General features: G+C 44.2%; 1 protein-coding gene across 2 annotated transcripts; it reads right to left on the reverse strand.

The window, feature by feature from the left end:
- Positions 1-28: 28 nt before the first annotated feature.
- On the reverse strand, positions 29-15,913 carry PASK (PAS domain containing serine/threonine kinase). Of its 2 annotated transcripts, none has more exons than XM_072344308.1 (17): positions 15,295-15,913; positions 14,294-14,526; positions 13,362-13,532; positions 12,564-12,704; positions 11,895-12,029; positions 10,955-11,248; positions 10,501-10,600; positions 9,307-9,454; positions 6,892-8,135; positions 6,347-6,525; positions 5,495-5,662; positions 4,609-4,734; positions 4,151-4,285; positions 2,611-2,810; positions 1,917-2,050; positions 840-986; positions 29-654 (listed from the first exon to the last, which is right to left on the reverse strand). In XM_072344308.1, exons 1-17 carry the CDS (start codon positions 15,404-15,406, stop codon positions 443-445), a joined length of 3,879 nt encoding a protein of 1,292 aa, XP_072200409.1. In that variant the 5' UTR covers positions 15,407-15,913; the 3' UTR covers positions 29-442. The 2 variants fall into 2 exon arrangements, with proteins under 2 accessions (XP_072200409.1, XP_072200407.1); XM_072344306.1 differs by having other exon boundaries at positions 10,438-10,600.
- Between the last annotated feature and the right edge of the window lie 97 nt (positions 15,914-16,010).

A 16,010-nucleotide genomic window follows, 5' to 3' on the forward strand; every position in this document is an offset into this window, starting at 1 on the left:
ATGGCTCAGCTGTCTCTCTCCGGTTAACCAACAAGGCTGTACACGGGGTTATTTGTTCTTGTGTTGTTTGTTTGTTTTTTATCTGAAGCAGTAAAACTACATATAAAAGTAAAAACAGCCGATACAAATATATTCTGAGCTATGAACAATAGAAGAAGACAGAAAAAACCCAACCCAAATCTCTCCCAGCTTTAAAACCCTCCCCTAGGTAAGAATAATTACAACCCTGTCAGCTGGAAAAGCCTTCTGACAGCCTCTGTGAGGCAAAAGGCACAAGCAAGGGGCAGACCCTGGGCTGCAGTGTGTAAAAGGGTCAGAACTTACACTGCTGAGTAACCAGGGTTTGCAAGAGAGCTTTGCATACGGGAGGAGCAAAAGGGAGTGGGGTGAGAGCTCCTGCACAGCACGGGCTAGGCAAAGAACAAGGCAAAGAAAGAGGCAGTCAGCGCTGCACAGGCAGGGGCTGCTGCAGGGAGCGGCTGCAGTGACTCCCCAGGCTCCAGCCCTGACTGCCACCGGCTGCAGCTCCTCCCCAGGGGGGATGTGCACACACGCAGCTGGAAGCACTCGGGCACGGCTCACTCTCCACTCCAGGAGCTGAAGGTCTGTCTCCATGTGAGCACTCAACAGAACCATTTCTCAATCCATTGCTTTCTAGAAAGAAAGATCAACAGCAGGGATGAACTGTAGGTGCCACTGGTCAGTGGGTCAAGACCAAAGCACACGTGGTTAGCAGGAGACTGCCTTTGGGTAAGAAGCACGTTGCTAACCACAGGCAAACCTTGTCTTATAAATCCTCCCCACTGGTGGGGGAGGAGAAAGCCTTCAGAACATCTCACCTGCCCCAGCAGAGACGTACACCTCTTCCCAGCTGTAATCACCCAGATTCACAGGCTGCTTCAGCCAAGGATCCTCCAGCAGCATCGCTAGAGTTGTGCGCTGCTCTGGAGCGGGGTGCAGCAGCCCGGCCATTAGATTCATGAGATCTGGGAAGAGGCAGAAGGGAGACAAACAGCTCAGCTTGTATTTTAAGCACGCTGGGAATGCAAGATATGATTAATATTCAAAGAACGCAGATCTCAATTACAAATCCTCCCCGCTAATCTCTTGTAGCATCCTGTTCTATCGCAGCTTTATTCACAACCACTTACGTGTGCTCACAGCTCCTGGGATGATGATGGGATTTCCAGGTTGTAAAGACAAAGAACAGAGAGCAGTTCTGACCCCGGAGAGGACAGAGGAACAAATGCCACAGAGGCAGCCCTAACAAACTGCTTTGGAGCCCAGCCTACCTGGGGGCTGCTGAGCCTGCAGCCACCCTGTTCTCATCTGTGCACTCAGGGAAAGCTTCAGGAATGTACTGCCTTATAACTGCCGTGCTTCTGGGTCCACAGAGAATTAGTTGATGAGGACTTCAATAGCCTGAGATGCAATTAGTTTCCTATAGCTCAAAGCAGGGGGGGCAATGATTTTTTCCTGTGATGTCAAGCTATGCGATTCATTAAGAAATCATATCCTAACAGATGATCATCAAACATCCCCAGGGTGACACACTGTTACTTGACAGTTGGTTCAAGTGAGATAAATCTTGCATTAGAGTTAGACGAGTGCCATTATTGACTGAACGTTATGTCCTAGAGTCAGCCTTCCCAGCAGGCCTTGTTCTGGCTTTCTCAAGCATAAACCTCACTGAAGTTTGACAAAACAATAGCTTGAATCATCTTTGTAAGTGGGAGGACTGGAATTTGAAGCTAATAAGACAGGCAGTAAGTAGCTGAATTGCAGGCACAGAGAACTGCAGAGCAGAATTTCTCTGCTTCAGAAGACAGCATTTTAAATCATTGCGTAGGACTTTTGGAGCTGTTTTTCCCTTTTTTTCTCTGCTCGCACTTTCCTTTTAATGGGAGAAAAGTCACCTTTTGACACAAGGCGAGGAAAATTCAGGACAGCTGCCATGGCCTCTTCCAGCTCACAGAAGGGATTCTCTCCAAATACGAGGGTATAAAGGGTGACACCAAGTGACCACATCTCCAGCTCAGGGCCGCGGTACCTACACAGAGATACACAAGCTTGTATGAATTCCAAATGCAGTGTGTGCAAAGGAATATAACTGTAACATAAGACTGTTAAATAGTTAAACAAAACTTGATACAAGCTCTCCAAAAGAGCAGCTTTTATTTGAGAGGTGGGTATGAGGAAATTAGGAAGCTGACATGCATACTATGAGAGATGAGGGAAGGACACCAAGTCACAGAGTAACTCATCCAGGCTGGAAATGACAACTGTATCAGCTCTGTCACAGGAAAGCTGTTAATGTAAACTAACTTATAATGTATATAAGCCCATCAACAGGCTTCATAAAAATCAACTTCATGTGCATTTCAGCCTCTGCAAATAAATTCTGTCACTGTAGTCCCCTAAATCTCACTTTGGTTTTCTGTGATTAGATGCTCCAGCAGAGCTCCAAGGGCAAGACACTCTGCCTGCTTCCATCCAGCCCTGCACGCTTCCATCCAGCCCTGCCTGCTTCCATCCAGCCCTGCACACACAGGGTTGGGTTTGTTTGGGGGTGTGATTTACAACAAAAGGACTTCTCATAGGGTGACATACGGTTTGCCAGACAGCACTTCTGGTGAGCAGTATTCAATCGTCCCGCAGAAGGTGTAGAACAGTCTGCCAGGTTGCAGGTAGGCAGCAGAACCAAAGTCCACTAGTTTAATCGTGAAATCTTCAGCAATGACAATGTTCTCATCCTTGATATCTCTGTGAAGGATGTTTCTACAATGGAGGTACCCAACAGCTGACACAAGCTGAAAGAGGAGGAGAGAGTGACGTGTTAATTCAGACAGATGTCCTTCCAAGTAATGTAAATGGCATCAGAGCTACCATAGTCACATCTTAGGTTGCTTTGACACCGTATAAAGGCACAGATCTTCATTTTGGGAAGCGCACACAAACTCAGGGATGCCTGTCAGCACTGCTGCAATGGGCGTTGGAATGTTCTTGGGAGAGAGACTTAGAAAAGCTTGCTTTCCTCACACAGATGTGCAGGAAGATGGCACGCTATAATCACACAGTGCTTTGGTTAGAAACATCAGAGCTTATTGTTACAGTCCCACTGGTTACTTTATTTTTATCCCAGCTCCCTTTGGCTGGTCCTTTCATTTCACTGAAAGAATAACACTGTATGCCTTTAATACTGCAGGATGACAAAGCACGCAGGAGTGAAGTTTAGTATAAATAATATCCTTACTCTTAAACTCCATTCTTCTTGCTGCACGATTCATGCAACAGTGCTATAATTAAGAACAGCATCAGAATTACATCACCTTGGAGACAATCTTGATCCATACCACAACATATCTGAACGACAAAAGCAGAGGGTTGAGGGAATAAAGCTTCTATTCATAATAGAAAGCTTCTTCAGCAGAGCAATAGTGTGCAGGTCCAAGGTAACAAAGCGCCCCTATAAACTCAGGAGTGGTATAGGAATGGGGCTTAGCAATCAGAAGCCTAAAGGAAACAGTGCAATTTGTGAGAGCACACTGCACAGTACACACAGAAAGTGCAGCACTAAACCACAGTCTTCCATCAGCATCTCAGGTGAGGGGATGGCAGGCACTGCGGTGGGTTACCACGTGCACAGTAATTCCTGCATACTTTGGAGCAGGATGTTTGCTCCAAAACACAAGAGCCTGATGACTGCTCTTAGGTTAGGAGCAACGCAATATATAAGGCACAGCTCAGCTCTCAGGCAGGCTCCTGTTCAACAGTGAGCTCCTTTGAGTTAATCTGCATTGGCAACTTGTGAGCACTGTCCTCCTGACATCGAGATGCAGTTGCCACACTAATGGATATACCAGAGGCTGGGGGTGTGTTGCTACAAAAAGGACCAAGAGATGACAGCTCTACTCTGTAGGAAACCCTCATAGGAAGCAAGGTCCCATTAAAGCAAATTTGTGGCAGGTTTCTAAATGAGTAGCATTTCTGTCAGCTGGTAATCTACCCTGCAGAATAACTTAGAGAAGCTCTGTAGGTATAGAGCATGACTGTGGTTTAGCCACTACTGCTTTTGAGATAAACAGGATCCTGGTTCTTACCTTAACCATCTCTTCCCTGAATGTAGCAACTGTATATTCCCAGCTCTCACCTGTCTGAACAGATAGCTTGCTAACGGCTCATCCAAATCAGGCTGATTATCGATGAATGTAAAGAGATCCAGACCAGATCCGTGCTTCTCCATCACCAGCTGGAAGAAGCGTTCATTTTCAAACACATCCAGCACCTAATAAAAACAGTTTGTTATTTGTGTGAGCTTCACCCTCTAATTCCCTTTGTAATTATGATGTGAGTCAAAGAAACACTAACTTCCCTTTGGAGATTTGAGCAAAGTGCATCATAACTCATTTGTAAGTTTCATTTCACTGAGTATAAAATGTTCATTGAAAAGAGGGTAGAACTAGAAAAAAATCAGAGGAATTTACTTTCTGAGAAACCTAACAACAGAAATTAAGACACCCAGATTTCCTGAAGAGGAGCACAAGGCCTTAAGCAGTCAAAGGAACTGTCTGATACAGTTCAAACTGCATTTACTCTGAGTTACTGTACCTTAATGATATTGGGGTGCTGCAGCTTCAACAAGATTGCTATTTCTTGAGTCACTCTTCCCACATCAGGATCATCTACCCAGCAGTCCTCAAGCACTCTCTCCTTCCAGATGAACTTCACAACAGCCTGCACAGACAACAGCATTTCAGCATTGTTTGCAAGAGCAGAACTGTAAGTGTTTGGTATGTTAATTTCCAAGAAAAATGTTAGTGAATCATATAACTTCAAGGACAGAAGTAAGTCAGTATGCTTTGCTTATGGCATCTATAAACGTCTTTAAACTAATATAGTCCTAGATGCCAGTTGACTACTAATAAAACTGAATTCTGAAGGCTCATAGAGGCCAGCCCTCTTATCATTCACAGCAGGAGTGAGCTTGGGCAAAGAGAAGAAAACAAGCACTTAGATTCACACAGAGAAACACCACAGCTTGCCTTGCTTCTCAGCACCCAAAATACTTCTGCTGATAGAGGACCCCATAACTTCAACATGCCTATTGCACAATAAAGTAACCATGTGCTTGAGCTGCAACATGCTAAATTTTGGAGCTTGTCATTCTCTTCAGTAAGGTTAGATTAGAACTTGTAATCCTGTTAAGCCTGAAGTAAAGCTCTTTCAAAGGGTTTAAAGGGCTACACGGCCAGTCTCACTCTGCATCTGCTGCCTTGGGTAACATGCATCATTGTTAACGTTGATATAATGTGAACACTTTTCAGTCCTGCCTTCAGAAGGTTAGTGACCTCATATTTGCATTCAAAAGAAAGTGAAATCCTGAACTATCAAATAGCAGCTTCTGAAAGCATAGCTCTGACATTATGTGGACACTCTAACCTTTCCATTTAGATCCTAAATAATTACATTTCAATATTTAAAGGAAATGGTTAACCTCCTGATGATATTTCTTGCTCCTGGCGGTCCAGACAAAGCCAAAAGATCCTTTGCCAACCAGGCTGAGAGTGTCATAATGTTTGGCATACTCTCCCTCACAAGCCCTTAATCTTCCAAGCTCTTCAGCTCTTTGGGAATTCTCAGAGAGTGAAGATGTTTTGATGGCCTGGGTACAGATAAAAAAAAGAACATTGGCAAGAAAATGATCTGAGCAAGGCACAAAGTAACATTTACCAAACAAAGTAAATACTGACAGGAAACAACACATCTAAATGGAAAGAAATGAAAGGTACTGCTTCAAGCTCTATGTATTTGGTGATTTGTATTTGCCCCAGTAACCTCTACATAAACTACGTATCTATATAAAAGATACTTAATTACCGGTGTTTATCAGGCTGTCTGATACAGCATCATTTTAGTTCTGTAGATTTCTCACTTAACAGATATCAAGAGAGAACAAATTCAAGGCATGTCCTCTTAATACCCCAGTAAAATCTATAGCAAAGAAACACCACAGGCCTTCCTACCTACTTCTGTAACTGCAGGATCACATTGATTTTAAAATTAATCTCACCACACTGATGTAAACATCGATTGTAGGTGTACTTAAACCAGCCTGAGAATAAATTCAACATCAGGTGCTGCTACTAATCAGGCTGGAAAGATAACTACGCTAAATCAAACACACACTGCCAGATGTTGTAAATAACGTGTTGTTTTCACAGTAACAATGCATTTCTTTTGATATAGAAAGAGGAAAACCAGGAAAAAGCAATACCCCCATCCTGCCCTCGTGATATTTGAACTTTTCAGCTTCAGTTCAACGTTATGAAATGGCCAAGTTTCTTACTTCTCCGAGACTATGTGTGGAAAGATCCAGATCAGACTGGGTCGAGCTTGCTAGACTGGAAAGCAAAAGCTGAGTCTTTGCCACTGCTTCTTTCTGGATCTGCAGGTCTTTCACTACCCAGACACAGAAAAGCACAGCAGGGTCCTGCAGCTCCACACGTTTTACTTCAAAGAGTATGCCTGTAGTAACAAGTAGGGAGGTTAAAATAGTGGAATCTAAAGTTAGAATCAAAGAAGCTTAGGACAAAATTCTGAGTTCTTAAAGTGAATTTCTCCATTTTGTTCATTACTTTTAGGAGAACCCCTGCTTAGGAAGGAATCACCAGGGACAAAAGCACAGCTATTCTAGAGATATGTAGGGGATTACCTCCACAGCATCCCATTCTCTTTGGCAGAAATCTTTGTCAGTGTCCAATCGGGACAGTTCATTTCTTATTGTTATTCCAAATCACATAAAAACTAGGATTTTATACAAGCACTAAGTGCTGCAGAATGAGGACAGTGTCCCAGTACGAGTTCTGGGAAGAGGAGACAGGTGCAACTTACTTAATTGTGAACCATCTCTGTGAGTGCAGTTCCCACTGTAGCTGCCTTCCAGAATCACTGTGCTGAAAGGAGCTGCATGATTTGGTCTTCCTTCTTGTTTCACAGGAGTAGATGTTACTTTTATTTCCATGTTTTCCTGCCCATGCAACTGACAGTCTTCTTCAGGATTTCCTTCACTTTTCAATATGTTTCTGTTGACATTATCCCCCACAGTCTCTGTAAGAGTTTCAGGCTTCTCAACAAATACTTTGGAGGATTGTTCAGGGTTTTCCAAATGCTGTTGTGAAGGCAGACACCCAGAACCATCTTTTATGGCAACACCATTTAACAGACGCTCAGCTGAAGAAGCACCACTCTGAGTTAACACATTGTCTGCAGCTGAGCTCACTGTATTAGAAAAGACACAAATATTCAGATCCAGTTCCTTGAGATCAGAGCAAATACAGTTCAGCTCAGTGTCAGTTTGTCTCACAGTCCTGAAGGTTGGGGCAGCTCTCAGTGCAGAACCAGCGCAACCCATTGTATTTCCTAAGCAGACATCATGGATACTATTTCTTCCATTTGTAATGAAATTTGCATCTTTTAGCAAGCTGCTTTCAGCAACAGCATGCTCAAGACTGGAATGTTTTCCATCACACACGAAGCTAGTTTTTGTCAACTGTCCTCTAACCACACGACTCTGAAAATCTTGTGTGTGGCCTCGTGCGGTCCCAGGTCGCGGTTCATTTGTCTTTGGTGTTCCAGATGAGTTACAATGGAAACAAGAAGGTGGCTTACTCACTCCATTGGATGCAGTATCTAGCTCATCTGATGGGCTAGAAGAAATAGTGAACCAGGCAACGTTTGCTGAAGAAGATTGTCCCTGAGCACTGGTGGAGTGCTGATCCTTCAGCATTTCATATGGCAACCTAGAGACCTGCTGACAATTTAATTCTTTTGGATCTTGATGATGAATGTGTAATTGATTAAGCAAGAAGCCATTCTCGCTGGCATTCCCAGTCTCAGAGGTACCAGATGCAGCACTGTGGCCACTTCTTAATGGTGTCTTTAAGTTCTGATCTAAATCCAGCTGCTCTGGAGCAGATGACAGAGGAGATACCCATGCAGGGTACATTTCTGGAGGATTACATGATCTTGCTTTTTCCACCACTCTGCAGTGTTCCAGTGCTCTGATTCTGTCAGGCTGGGTTTCAGAAGGCTCTCCACAGTGGGCTGACAGCCCATCAGCCACAATGTTGTCTTCACTGCAAGGATTCCAAGTTATTAGTGATATCATAGATAGATAAAACAGTCACATCCTACCCATTCTTCCATTAGTATGTCTGTTACTTAAAGCCCACCCTATTTTTAAAGATTAGTTTTAATTTAAAAGAGAAATGCAAAAAAGCTCTCAATGGAAGCATTCAAAATCATAACAAATCCCACTTCTACCAAATTAGGGTAGGTACACTTGATCTTTACTTGGGGATTAACCCTTTCTCTAGATTAATTTCCAAACGTATTCCTTAGGTCAAAACAAAAAGCCAGCACGTGGCTGGACACTTCAGGTCCTGAGGACAGAAGATCCCTGTGGTGCTTCCAGCCATTTTAACCTTGGTTCACTGAAGCTCAAGGCACAAAGTATTTTATAAGTATTTCTATCAAAGATGCAGAATAGAAAAACAAACCATACAGTAAAGCAACCATAACCCATCTGTGATAGAGACATAAAGGACAGCACAAGGAAGATAACAGATTATCCACCTGTTTAAAAAGGGGCGAGAATTGTGCTGTAACATTATATTAAGTGCACATTAAAAAGGCAGCAAACGACTTCTGAGCATGGGAATTGTTAATGTGGAAGGTTTAAAACTTCTCTTAAGTAAAACTGTGTGCATCATACAGAGCCTTGCGCAGAAGTCCTAACATTGTCAAAGGAAAGAGACCTAGAAAGATGCAATAAAGATGTCTGCTCTCTAGTAACACAATCTCATGCTTTAATGGGCAGCCTGACAGTTACACCGACCTCCAGAAGGAATAATGTTTAGATCCCATTCCAGGTAACCTGGCCTCAGTGCAACACCAGCTAGTTGATACCACGGATGGAAATAACCATCCATTGTTTCATATCTAGCAAGATGGGGCGTAATTACCTTTCATGGCCTGTGATTAAACACTTGGTACCCATTAGGGGGTGAATTCCAAAACTTTCAGTACAACATACAGATCTCAATGAAAATCTGAGGTAAGCAAAGCTCAACCTGTCTTGCAAACAGTTCTCAGAATCCCAGAGTTCCAAATGCAGAAGGCTCTTGTTACACCATCCCACCAACATCAGAGAAGTGAAAAAAAAAAACACCCAACAGTTTTTGCTTGTTGTTATCACTCCAGTTCTTGCTTTTTTCAAAGAGAAATTACGGTCCATTAAATGCCTACCGATTTGTAAGTATGGCTGCTACTTCAGGAGATGAGGGAATAGATAAGAGGCTGCTCCCATTCTTCTGCTTAGTCTCACCATGTAGCAACCTGGCTTCTCTGTGTCTTCTTTCCAGTTTCTGCTCTTCATCTCTTGACAGCAGGTTGCCTAAAGACGCAGACACAAAGTTGCCACCCATACCAGACAAGAAATAAAACCATACCAATTCAGCCTTTTATTTTTATGCTTCAGTAGCTATGGTGACTTAAAAAAAACAACTTGAAACTGCACAGGTCCCTAAGGAACTGAGTATAGAAGAGTCGATTCAGGTAAGGCAGACAAGCATTTTAGTCAAGTTTGGCCTGAGAAATCATCCTATCCAGGAACCAACATGTTTCAAGGCTCTAAATTCACCTTCCTTGCACAGGTATTAGAAAAGAAAAAGAAAAATGGGCCTAAACACACACATGCTTCCCAATTCAAACATTTAAAATGAAAATGTTTATAAACTCACTGAAATTGCAGGATGAAAAAGAAATAGTCCAAGCGTGTTTAAGTGACAGAATAAGGTAAGAACTTCCTCAGTGACAGGAGGGCAAAAGAGAAAAACAGTCACAAGACAAAGTAAACCAAGTACTGCTGCTGCAGAAGGTAATGAATGAACAGCCCTGGATTACAATCAGGAACAATTGCAGCACTTCATAAAGGCTGAGTGTCAAAATAATCTCCTCAGCAAAAAAAAAAAAGAATGACCTCCAGATTAGAAACATGGCTTCACCAAAGAATTACTTGGGAATCTGCACACTGCCTACCAGCTCTTCTTTGTTCCAGTACCAGCTGTGCATTGGCTCCAATGCTGCTGCAGATTCTTAAGGTGGGGGGGAAAAAAAGAAAATAAAAAGACAGAGGAGAAAGAAACATTCAGTACATACAAAGCATTCTCTATTAACAGAACAATTTCTGCCATGGGTATTCAGTTTCATCTTAGCTACAGAGAGAGAAGCAAAACCTTACATAACAATTCTGTTCACCTTGGGTTATGGCAGATATCCAGCTTAAGAAGCACACAGAGGTACATTGCTTTTACAAAGCACATTCCTATTTTCCTATTTTCATATGAAAAAAAAATCTGTCTCCTCTACTGATTTTACCTTTGCTACGGCAACCAGAACCAGTTGTATGGCAGGCAGAAACATCTTCAAAGGAGCACTCACTTTCTGTCCCCAGAGAGTCATCAAGAGGGAGTAATGGCAAGGAGCAGTCATTGCTTCTCTCCATGTTGTTATAGAAACCAGGGATCAGGAACGTTATGTTCTAAAACACAGAATGAAACCTTATAAAGCTAAAGAGGCTCTCACAGACTTGGGGCAAATGCTAGCAGTAACTGTAGACCCGATTCTCATGGACAGCCATGCAAGCACAGTCCACATCACTGGTGGAGAATGTGTAATTGTGCAGATTGCTTTGGGCTCCAGCCAGCTCCTCTATGAGGCAAGATTTAAATACAGCAAGATAATTTCTGTACCATCCCACGTGTCCCTTGCTCAACGCATGCATGTCTTTGTGACAGACAGAAATGAGCACAAAAGAGGACCTTAAAACTCTAAAGGATTCACTGCCAGACACAGCACTCATTTGGGCAGAGGGGCATTAATATTCCTATCTTACCTTCCCCAGGAGTTCTTTCTTCTCATAGCCAAACAGCGTTAAAGCAAAACTATCCTTGATGCACTGGATGGTTCCATCTGACTGTACAGTAATAAGGCCACTGATGGTAGAGAAAACTTCAACTGCAGCAATGTAATGATAGTCTGTGAAAGAGATTTCTCTTCCTGTCTGTAGAGCACCATTGTTCTGTGATGCCACTTGGTCCTCCTCCAGAAGGCTAACTTGTAGTTTTAAAGTAAGAGGAAACACGTTACCCTCTCTGGATCGACCTACAGCTCTCTGAACCTTCAGGTTCTAGATTAGAGGGGAGAGGAAAAAACAAACAAACAAAAAAACCATAATTAATTCAATGTTCTCAGGAAAAAGGAGCAGAGAAAGAAAAGCAAACAGATCCACTGAATATCAAAATGAACAAAGTCTGAATTTCTAAGGATGTGGAAGCCTGAGATGAACTCCTCCTGCATGAATATCCTGACAGCAAAGAGCAGGAAAGCCTATGCTGCAACTTTACAGCAAATGAGACATTACTAAGGTCTTTTTCAATTATCCAGCTGCCTGTTTTCATGACATTTGCAAGACCTGGATATTCTTTAGATTCTTACTCCTCAGACAGACATGTTTGAAATTGGCTTAAGAATTCATAGGAATATCAGGGAGCTGGCTCAGATAGCATGTTCTCTTAAAAAGCCAGCCTTCCGATGGATTGCAGACATCATCTTTCACCGAGATAGACTGTATAGTGACAGATCGGGGACTGGACTCATTCCTAGTTCAAAAATACCCTGTTGACAGCTCCATAAATAAGCATTATACCCTTGTCACAGAATTTGTGCTTCTCTCCAAAAAGGCTTTTATCTGTTACATAAGGATGGAAACCCTCATACACCTGCAACCCAGAAGGAAAGGATAGGGAAGAAAGTGGTTGGTGCTTATATTATACCTTTGGGATTTTTTTGCCTAGAAGAGGGATCTGCACAGCAGGAATCAGGTCCTTTATGTGGAGTCCAACTACTTCTTCCAGTGTCGGGTAGCCATGGAGATGGGCAAAAAGAAGGTCACATGATGTAATGCCTCCCTTGACAAGAAAATTTACAGCATTGTTTTAAGTCAGCATTTTAGCCACAGTCCATTCAAACCTTTAACAGTTTCTGCAAGCATCTTATCAAACAGCAGGTCTCATTCTACTGTCCCTTCAGGAATACAACTAAGTCAGTAAAAGCAGGCAAGGCATAACGCAATGCTCCAACATTAGTACGTCACAGAAGCAAGCAGGGAAGGCCAGGACTCCTCATGGAACTTCCCCTCAGCAAGGAGATCCCCTCACAAGGGTATCCCTGTGGTCAGTATCAACCCCCTGCCAAATCACCACAAGTCAAGTCTAAGGCTGTCATGGAGGAGGGTTGGGGGATTGTGACTTGTTGAACGTCAAGGTGAGCCTCATAGGAAAAACAGGCACAGATCCTGCCCATCCAATCACAAGATCAAGTAGTGCTACGCACACACTTTGTGTTCACAAGTAATGATGTGCCCACCAGTTTTCAGCCATGTTTAATTTGCACACACACTGTCAGAAATTGCTGTCTCGTTTGATCATTAGGAAAACACTCACATCAGCCCTGAAGGAAACAAGAGCTGACAGTCTTTCCACTGGCTCCAGCAGAACCACACAGCGCTGGTTGTCCTTGATTCTTATTCGCCTTAGCCACACCGAGACGGGGATCTTCTCTTTGAGATGGTTGATAACATCCACCTTCCCACAGGATTTAGAGATGCAGTTAAAATTTGCTAAGACTTTGAACAAGAGTAAGATATTGAGCCAAGATGTCTGTCCCTCGCTGTTAGAAAATCTTATTCATTGACAGCTTATTTGTTTCTAATGGGAGAAACACCTTTAATATAGAATTGATAAGGGCTGCAATGAATTCCCTGTTGTTGCTTTTGTTTCTTCTCTCACAGCCTCACGAAGACCCAAAAGAACGTCAAACATCATAATAAATGTACTGATCAAAAACATTCTTTTCAATGAAAAGAGCATTTCAGAGATTCCCCATAATGCTAGCAAATACTCCACATTAGTAATGCAGTTCTTACTTTCAGCTGCAAGAGCAGCAGCTTAATTTCTTATTGGAGAACATTCTTCTCTGATTTGGTCAAGTCATCATGACTATACATGTTAGCAGCTGGAAAGCTCACGCACGTGCCTTCCAAAGCATCTTTTACCCTTTAAACACCCATGTCTGCAGACTTCTAAACAAAACAGCCTGACAGATGGCTTAATTACTGAATGCCCACTAAGTTCACGACATCAGGAAATTATACTCAAACTGTTAAAAAATAAACCAAAACCACCCTAAACTCCACAAATATTATATACAGCGAGGGATATTTGCTCAAACATTTCACATACCACTGTTCCTGAAACCATTGGTGAACATTCATCAGTTTCTAGATACTCATCATCCACAGCTTCCCATGTCTCTTGGTTGCATTTGGATACGAAGTGGGACAGCTTTTGACCAATGAGTTCCTGACTGCTGCACCCAAGCAGCTTGCAAGCTTTGTCATTAGCCACTAGAATCTAGAAAAGAAGAAAGGAAAGCTCAAAGTTTTGTTTATAGATGACTGTCTCCTCAGGTTGTTATTTTAGTATCTTATCATGACACTTCCTTTCATTGCAAATGCAGCAGTCCTTTTAAACTGAAGTCTTGGAAAACTATTCACTTCAGCTCCTTATTCTAAGACATCCATTGCCCAAGTGTCCTCTTGGTGAAGAGTGTTTGAAATATGGCTTTCCTTTTAGGTTTCCTGCTCACTTTTAACTACCTAACTTCTCCCCCCTTGTGAATTATACTCACAGCGGCAAAACTACAAAGTTGTGCTTGCAAGCAAAGCTGAGGCAGGCCACAGAATTTTATCCACCCCTAAAGGCATGCAACAATCACATAAATCACTGCCATGCTTAAGCCTCTGTTAAAGACCAAGTTAGGATTAAGTGTCTTTAGGATGAGAAATCTCAAACTGTCAGCTCCATCTATAAATGCCCCATCTCTTTAAGCTGTTAGCCTTTAGTTTTATACTATGATCTCTATCAGGACAGAAACAGAAAAATCTCTCTCCCAGTGCAAAAAGCACGTTAAGTGGGGCAGATAGAGATGTCATGCTGCCATAAAATTATCCCTGGGCTGCTATTTTCTAGACAAAATGCATTGCCAGTCTTCAGAAAATTACTAAGCAAATTATAAAACACCTTCATGACACTCAAATTGCCTGAAGGTACAAGTAAGTATAACATATCATCAGTTGCGTGTGCTACAGTTCAGCAATCACAGCTGCAAATACCTCTGTTGTGGTGACATCCACGGTGAAGATGGCCTGGTTGGGATTGCGGGTAGCAGTCAGGAATTGCTGGCTGGATTCCTCCAGGACAGGGACATGCACAAAAGAGCAAGGAGAACTTCCAATAGATACGGAAAGAGAAGAAGAGTCCCTTTGAGTCCAAGAGATCCCAGTTTTGCTGGCACACACGTTATGAGCTGCCAGCGAATAAAGGCAGTAAGAGCTCCATTTCTCCCCTGTGAGAACAAACAGATCAGCTGTGTTGTTATAATAGTTTACAGCAGGAGCACTGGAGAGTAATTACATCCCAAAATACGTGCTTCTATACTTTAGGAAAATACAATAAAAGCAATGAAACTAAAAACAGAAACAATTGTCGTAATAAACATTTTTGAGTCACAACCACTGGAATAATTCAACTCCATCCGTAGGTTAGAAAATAAATTGTCAGGGTACAAATAACTCAACCAGACGATTCGACCTTTTCTTCTGCTTGAGTCACAAGAGTTTAAAAGGCTTTGAATTATCTCTAGTTAAAAACGGAACTATTATTAAATATAATTGCAGTTAGTCAGAAGCCAGTGAATTAACTACGCATAAGACGTGACACTGAAGTAGCAGAGCCCACACCAGCACTTCATGTTACACAATGGCAAGTGATTGTACTCAGATTTCCACAAGTTCTGACTGTAATCAACGCTCCTGTGGGAAGTGCCATCAGCAGCCAAACACTTCGCTTCCAAACTACGCAGCTTTGACAGGCTGGCAGCAACGGAAAGGGAGGGAGAACACCGGAGAAGTCATCCCAAGGACAGCGAGTGACTAAGGTTGGAAAAGGCCGCTCAGATCCCCCCAAGTCCCACCCCAGCCCACATCCCTCAGTGCCGCATCTCCACAGCTCTGAACACCCGCAGGGATGGTGGCCGCCCCAGCTCCCCGCGCAGGCCCTAGGAGTACCCATCGCTGCCGCTGACAGCCTATGAACGGCAGAACGCAGCGCTCACCGGACAGCGAGGCTCCCCGCCGGCACAGCCCGGCCAGCCGGCTCCTCCCGCCCCCGGCCCAGGGGTAGGACCTGCTCAGCTGCTCGGAGCGGCTCGTGGCGCTGCCGGCCATCCCCAAAGCAGAGCGGGCGGCCCGGCACGGCTCGGACGGCGGCTCGCAGCCCTCGCCTCAAGCTGCCGGGGGCGGAACGTAGCCGTCCCGCTATCCAATAAGAGAAGGCGGTGGCAGAGCGGCACGGCCGTCAGCCAATGGGCGACCGCGGCGCCGTGGCGGGCCGTTCGAACGCGGCGTCGGCCCCCCTGCCGGCGGCCGTTGCTAGGAACGCCCGGGTCGGCGCGTATGGTGAGCGGGACGGGCCCGAACTGACCCAACGTTCAGGAACGCGGGGCTCTCGCACCACCCCGTTCCTCGCCACAGCCGCGCCCTGCTCGCTCTGCTCCGTACCCTCGCCTTCTGGGGCCGAAAGGGAGCGAGGACCCGAATACTTCCAGCGCGAGTGTAGGTACCGGGGTCCCGGCCCCGTAAGGCTGAGGCACAGCACGGAGCAGCCTGCGGGCGGACCGCCGGGCCCGAGAGGAGCCTGCGAGGGAGCAGCCCCAACGCCGCACTACAGCGCCCAGAATGCCGCGGGGTTGCGCATGCGCACCAGGGCAGGACGGCCCCAGTCGTTGCCACCCCCCACCCCCCAGGTAAGCACCCGTGGACGTGATTGGCT

Source organism: Excalfactoria chinensis, chromosome 9 (genome assembly GCF_039878825.1).
Source record: "Excalfactoria chinensis isolate bCotChi1 chromosome 9, bCotChi1.hap2, whole genome shotgun sequence".
In the NCBI taxonomy this organism is placed as follows: Eukaryota; Metazoa; Chordata; class Aves; order Galliformes; family Phasianidae; genus Excalfactoria; species Excalfactoria chinensis.

Bases quoted from the DNA above. Each gene is read 5' to 3' on its own strand.
- PASK (XM_072344306.1), bottom strand. From the start codon at position 15,406: ATGGCCGGCAGCGCCACGAGCCGCTCCGAGCAGCTGAGCAGGTCCTAC. The intron at 2,811-4,150 runs GTGAGAGCTGGG...CTCCTCTTTCAG, and splicing joins CAAGCTATCTGTTCAGACAG to CTTGTGTCAGCTGTTGGGTA. The intron at 2,051-2,610 runs GTATGTCACCCT...ATCTCTGTGTAG, and splicing joins GAAGTGCTGTCTGGCAAACC to GTACCGCGGCCCTGAGCTGG.